This window comes from Nicotiana sylvestris, chromosome 7 (assembly GCF_000393655.2).
Source record: "Nicotiana sylvestris chromosome 7, ASM39365v2, whole genome shotgun sequence".
In the NCBI taxonomy this organism is placed as follows: domain Eukaryota; kingdom Viridiplantae; phylum Streptophyta; class Magnoliopsida; order Solanales; family Solanaceae; genus Nicotiana; species Nicotiana sylvestris.
Window position 1 is genome coordinate 119,113,434 of NC_091063.1, and position 7,312 is coordinate 119,120,745.

General features: G+C 38.6%; 1 protein-coding gene across 1 annotated transcript; it reads right to left on the bottom strand.

The window, feature by feature from the left end:
• Positions 1-2,027: 2,027 nt before the first annotated feature.
• On the bottom strand, positions 2,028-3,197 carry LOC138873687 (uncharacterized). Its single transcript, XM_070152163.1, has one exon. The coding sequence runs from the start codon at positions 3,195-3,197 to the stop codon at positions 2,028-2,030; it is 1,170 nt and encodes a 389-aa protein (XP_070008264.1).
• Between the last annotated feature and the right edge of the window lie 4,115 nt (positions 3,198-7,312).

Here is a 7,312-nt window from a genome sequence, read left to right on the forward strand (position 1 = left end):
ATTATCCAATTTACCATCTTCACAGGAAAACCAAATTCAAGCAACACCATCTGTAAAAAGTTCCACTCCACTGAATCATAGGCTTTTCTAATGTCAATCTTTACCATACATCTAGGTGACACCCCTTTTCTAGAATATCCTTTCACCAATTCATGAGCTACTATGACATTGTCTAGTATACTCCTTCCTTCAATAAAAGCTGACTGAGATGGACCTACTATCATATCCACCACTGTCTTCAACCTTTCAGTTAATATTTTAGCAATAGTCTTGTATATAGTTGAACAACAAGCTATTGGTCTAAAATCTTTAACCAAGGTGGGAGTTGGAACTTTAGGAACCAGGGTTATAGTAGTACAGTTAATTTCTTTCAAAATCTAGCCATTCTCAAAGAATTGCATAACTGTTGTTATTATGTCTTCCCCAATAATATTCCAGTTTGCTTTAAAGAACTTAGCTGGGAAGCCATCAATTCCTGGAGCTTTATCATTGGGAAGGTTTTGAACAATTTGACTTACCTCCTCTCTAGTAATAGGCTTAATCAAATCTTTCTGTTGGTCAATAGTTAAGCATGGGCCATTCCTTGCAATAGTTGTATCAATACAAGGCAACTCCTCAGCAGCAGTACCCAATAGCTTCCTAAAGAACTGAAGAAATTCTTGCTGAATTAGTTTTGGATCCGTGATTAGAACTCCTTGTTCATTCTGTATAGTAGAGATCTTGTTCCTTGCCTGTCTAGCTTTCATATGAGCATGAAAGAATCTGGTGTTTGAGTCCCCTGAGGAAATCCATGTAGCTCTGGATTTCTGTCGAAGGACTCTTTCATGAATAGTGCCCCATTTCTCCATCTCTATTAGTATCTCTTTCTCTTCATTGATCAGGCTACTGTTAAACAAATCTTCTGCTAAATTGTCTTGAATTTTCCCAAATTTGTGCTTCAAATTCATTATCCTGCCTTCTAATGATGAGTATTCTTTATTCAGCTGTTTAGTCTATGCTTCCACCAGCTTCAACTTCTGCCACACTCCATACATACAATGCCCCTCAATATTCTGTTGCCACACATTATGAACAATTGCCTTGAAAGAATCCTGTTGTAATAGGACATTTAGCAGTCTGAATGGCTTCTTAAGGTATTTTTTAGCTATCACAGTGTTAATCACAATGGGAGAGTGATCTGAACACTCAGGATTCAGATAGTTGGCTTCAATACTACTATAAGTTTGTAATCATTCAGCATTACCAAACACCCAATCAATATGACTATATATCCTTTCATTCTCATCTCTTTGGTTGCACCAGGAAAACTGCCACCCTTTTTTAGTCACCTGTCCCACTCCCAAATCTGCGATGCAATTCTGGAAGTCCACAGTCTCAGCAGGATGAATTGGTACACCATTAACTCTATCATCACTAAACAGTATAGTATTAAAGTCTCCCAATAGGATCCAAGGTCCATTTATAGAACCTTTAATGTTCCTTAGTTGATCCCACAATGATTTTCTCCCAGCAATAGTATTGTAACCATACACATATGTCAATTCACAATTGAATTGAGATTGTCTATCCTCAATAAAACAGTGAATCAACTGTGCAGTACTATATCTAATATTCACAGCAACTGAAGCTCTCCTCCATCCAACCCATATTCTTCCATTAGGGGCATGAGTATAGTCTGTATAGAACTCCCAATCATTTCCAAACTTTCCGATAACTTTTACAGCTTTATGTTGTTTAACTCTAGACTCAAGGCAACCAATCAGATCTATCTTTTTCCCAAGCAAAAGTCCTTGAATTCTTTTTGCTTGTGGGCTTTATTAAGCCCTCTAATATTCTAGGAACAAAAAATCATGGAGGTTGTTTCTTAGCAAGTCTCTGACTTACTCTCTTTTCAACTGCTTCTTCATAACATCTCAAGGCTGAGTATTGGTTTAGCCCTAGGGTTTCCTCTGAATCACTATCCAAATCTTCCTCCTGGTGACACTGATCCTCATGCTGATTTCCCTGCCTTTGTCCTTGAAACACTACTATCTGCTTTCCACTTCTTTGAACTTGCACTTTGGTAGGGAACTATGATCTTCCTCAACTGCAATAGGATCTTGTGGCTTGATATTTGGTTTGATCTGCTTAACCTTCCATTCCTTCTTCTCCTGTGCTGGCTTCTGCTTCCCTTTTTTCTGATCTTTCTGCTGGACATTTTGTTCCTGCTGATCCTCTTTTCCACAACTTTCAGTGAAATGCCCAAAATGTGCACAGTTTTGACAGAATCTAGGCTTCCACTCATAGTCTATATCTTGCTCCCATATGGTTCCATCAGATTTTTCAATAGTTATCACCTCTGGAAGTTGCTGAGTTATGTCCATATCAATGAGGACTCTAGCATATGATATCCTATCTCCTGTTGCTGTCAATTTATTAGTACATATTGGCCGACCTAGATAGCTAGCCAATCTGCCCAAATTATCCTCAGTCCAGCATTGAAGAGGTAGCTTAGCGAATGATACCCATAGTGGAACAAGTCGCATAGGCTCCTTGTTCATTTTGAAATCTGGTATCCATTCCTTTAAGATCATCGGCCTACTATTGAAAGTATATGGTCCATTCTGAAGCAATAAGTTCTTATCATCCTCCGATTCAAATTTGAATATGAAGTATCCATGAAGGAATACTCTGGGAGTTGACACAAATTGCCAAACTCCATACACAAATTGTAGCATCTCTTTGAAACTAGGCATACCTCCTAATACATAGCCAATCAAAGCATTTCTCCATTGTCTACTCTGTTTCTCCATCTCGATCTCATTTAATTGCACTACTTTAACTCCATTTTTTATGATTGGAGGGAAAAACTTCAATTGCATACCTAGATGTTGAGCTCGATTGTTTTTCACCACATCCGCCATAGTAGGACCTTTAGCTTCAGAGTTTCCTTTGATCGGACTTGGTACAGCTTGTTCCTCAGGGAAATTCAGTCTTCGAACAGTAGCATTAGTTGATTCCTCCTTCTGTAACATCACTGGCATCGTCGTTTCCTGTTGCATGCAGCTTGATCCTTCTCCAGTCGTTACCCAATTACTCAGTTGCAGTGGTTCCATAGCTTGAGGGACCCCTGACTGTGGAGTAATGACCCTCATATCACCATCTACCTTCATCATAGCAGTTGGAGCTTTGCCTGCCTGCCGTTTCCGGCGCGGCATCGTTGATAGAGCACGTTAGCAAACCTCTGCTTAACCTGCGCCTTCAAAGCAAACTTAACCGCTAGAGAGAGAAAGTAATTTTATCTCACAAAATTACTACTAGCTTTGAGAAAGCGATTTTCTAGTTGATGACAAAGAAATTCTTTTAAAAATGACGAGAGTATGACATCAGAGGACATCCTTTTGGGCAGGCATCTTCTTTCTCTCTCTCTCTCGCAATTACATCCTCATTTTTTTTTTTTTTTTATGATTTCGATATGGCTTCTGAAACACTTGCCGTTTAGCTAGTGTGTTTTGATATTGTCCATTTTACGTCTGATGCCAAAGCTTAAAGACAATGAATAGGTGTGGAATTTTCACTAGATATCCGCTTTTGCATATCTTATATAAACTATAGCCACTTTTTTCAAAGTTTTCAAACTTTACCACATGGTGAATTATAAAGAGCTAACAATTCTTTTGGAACATTGGAAATAGAATACAGAAATCTAATATGTGCTTTTGGAGAAAGGGTCTGCCTTCTACAGGGTTATTGCTATTTTTGCATTAAGAAGAATTATAGTTATGAGTGTGAAAATTGAAAGTAGGAATTGATTCACGTGCACTTGAAATTTTTGAGAAATTAACTATAGCCTACATATGTTGCAAGCTCTTCATGATTTGGTATGTGAATTATGACAAGTGGGCTTGCCAGTTCACAATTTTAGAACTTTAAGTAGAAGTTTCACAGTAGTTCTCAAAATCAATTTTGCGTCCCTAAATTTTGATTTTAACATGTCCGAAACATGCTCAAATCTGTTCTTTTCATTTGAGAAATACTCATCGACTACCAAAAAAGATGAAAAAACTACCCTAGAAGCCCGTGGTGATTGCACTTTTGCAAGAATATGATCAAAAGAAAAAACCTTAAAACCATTTGAGAAACCTATGATAGGCCATGCACCACATTAGCTTTAACTTTTTAGTATCTTTGAGAATTTTTTTCAATGAGCTTCTTATGATTTAAGTTTAATTTGCTAGGCAACTTTCAAATGACATTTGTTTAATATACAACAAACCTATACCTTCTGTATACGGGTGAAATCGGAGTTAAGGGCGCACCCTATTTCCCGGTGTATCAAACAGAGTAAGAGTATATGAGATCGAAATCGAAGCCAGGAACTTTTTGTAGCAAGGCCCAAACGGAATGCTCGCCATCGGACCTGATAATGCAACACCCCCTGAATCCAGAATGAGCTCCACGACTTTGGAAAACATGGCAAACGATTGCACACCACTAACAGATGGCCGTGATACCCGTACCCAACCGGATATCACGGTGCGGATCTCGCCCGATGTCGGTAGTGGATTAGTAATTAACGAGAAAGGAGGATTTTTACCTTTTTTAGAAATATACTAGAGATGAAACTCTCTTATTATATAAAGAGAAAGTTTCAATAAGACACTGTAACACGCATACCAATGCATTACAATTTTATTTCTCTGCTTTTTAGCTATTGCAAATTCTTTATTTTACTTTTGTTCTTTGTTTTTGATTGAATTTGAGCCAAGGGCCCTGCTGATGGCAGAAACTATTGCCCAATCCAAGTCCAAGTTAGGCCATTATGTTACGACTGACTTGATTCATTGTGTCTTTAATTCATTTATTTAATATTCTTGATTATCCATGTTGAATCTATCTGCATATCCTTAAAATCGCGTACAAATTTAATTACTATTCGTTTTAAGAGTAAACAGTTTGGCGCCCACCGTGGGGCAAAAGATAATAGTGGTGGTTTGATACAATCTCCATAACACACTCTATTTTGCGCTTGTTCTTTAGTCTCAATTTCAGGTCACCTAAAAAATTTCAAACTCTCAGTCTGCCCACTTGAGCGTTGGGGTTGAGTCTAGCCATCATGGCGAAAACAACAATCTGGTGCCTACCAACGAAGTGCCTGGTAAACGGCTAAAAATGCATATTTTTCTGTGTACTTTCATCTCATAACTTGTGTGATTACGAGCGATTATATGATTTTTTGTAGTGAATTATACTCATTACGTGCACTCTTATGTATAGGAGCAAGTTGGATGAAAGATGAGCAAAAGACGTTGATTTGGGACCAAAAGACAAGAGAAGTACTTCGTTCGTTCACTCTCGCGTGCACACAAGAGAGTGAACGAGCTAGCTGACGAAAAGCTTGAAAAAAGCACCGAACTAAGCTAAAAAGTAATGGAAGTGCACAGGAGACTTGGGAGGCAAAGAAAAAGAGAAGTACTTCGCTCGTTCACTCTCGCATGCGCACGAGAAAGTGAACGCTAACCTGAAAAGTGTTTTTCAAAGTTGGCTTGTATTATTTCGCCCCATGCTACCTCTATCTCATATAAATAGTCTTTAAACTCACTTTTGAAGGGAGGATTCGACCTAAGGAGGGGAATCGGCCTAAGGAGCAAAGCGGAGAATTCTTCTACGAGTTTTTCACTTTCTTCTTCCTATTTTCATTATTGGTTATGAATTGTAGTATTGTAGTTTTGCATATTAATATGAATAACTAATTTGTTATCTAGGGTTTTGATGAAACCTTTTGTAGGATGAATTCTTGATATGTTTTGATATAAGTGAGTCTTTGAATTTTTCTATTTGTTCAACTACGTGGTTATTTTAGTTAATTGAAGAGCTCTCAATTAACAGTGCCTATTTATTATGTATTGCTTGGAAAAAGAGTACATATTTAGGTGGTTGTTGAACAACGTCACTCCTAACGTATATGAGATATCAATGCGGTGGGTTTAAAAGCGAGATTAGAGATAACGAAGCTTTACGTGATCATAATAAGCAGTGAAAAGGTGTGAGCTAGCGTAATTCGAGATAATACGACTAGTACATTATTGTAGTTGTTCGAGAGAGAATTACGATAAGTCGAGTGCTCATGATCAGTAGAGAATAATTAAGCAATATTATAGAATACGTCGTGGGAAGGATTCCGATAACTCGAGAAATCATAACTCTAGACATCCTTAATCTCGTCTCCAACCCTTAGTAATTTTAATTAATAATTTATTACTTTAATTTGTTAGTTAATTAGTTAAACTAAGAATCTTAATATTTCTAACTTAGGAATTGTTCGAGCTTGTCTTCTTAGTGATAATGAACAATTGTAGCTAAACCTTAGTTCTTTGTGGGATTCGACTCTGGACTCTTAGACCGAATTATATTTACAGCGACCGCTTATCCTTTTTAGGACTAGAGTTGGGCGTGACCATTGCCCCCTACTGACCTTAACGGAGTCCCAGTTTCTGATCCAGTCGACGCCAATCCGCAGGTTGCTATCGATGTCAACCTTCCAACTGACCTCGAAAATAGCATTCGCGGAGGCCCCCGACCAACAATTCGAGAAACGCCCGAAGGCAAAGGTGATGGAATAAGCCTGCGGCTAATCTTCAAAATGCTGCAAGCTCAACAGACAACGATAATATAGCTACAAAATCAAGGCTACACCCCTGGCACGACCAGTCGCAGGAGAACACCCAAAGAGACGAACAAACCACCGAGAGCTCGGGTGAAGTTCAGACTGGGGTCAACCCCTAGATAATGAAAATGCTTGAAGCATTGAAAAAACAGGTGGAATCAGGAGAGAAGAAAATTGAGGCCAACGACAAGAAGGTAGAGACAAACAATTCCAGGGTCGATCAAATCCTGGGAGCACCCCATATTTAAAGGATCGGATTCCAAGAAGTTTATCCAAAAGTCTTTCCCTTCGAGCACTGCACCGAAGCTGATCCTGAAGAGGTTTCATATGCCTGATATTCAAAAGTACAACGGAACCACGGACCTAAAGGAGCATGTGACCTCCTATACATGTGTCATCAAGGGGAATGACTTGGAATATGACAAAATCGAGTCAATGTTGCTAAAGAAGTTCGGGTAAACTCTATCTAAAGGAGCAATGATATGGTATCACAATTTACCCCCAAATTTTATTGATTCGTTTGCTATACTTGCAGATGCTTTTTTGAAGGCCCATGTCGGGGCCGTCAAGGTCAAAACCAGAAAATCGGACCTTTTCAAGGTTAAACAAAAAGATAACGAGATGATTAAGGAGTTCGTGTCGAGGTTCCAAATGAAACGGATGGAC

What these genes read in the sequence shown, in the direction of transcription:
- LOC138873687 (XM_070152163.1), bottom strand. Translation starts at nt 3,197, where the DNA reads ATGCCGCGCCGGAAACGGCAGGCAGGCAAAGCTCCAACTGCTATGATG.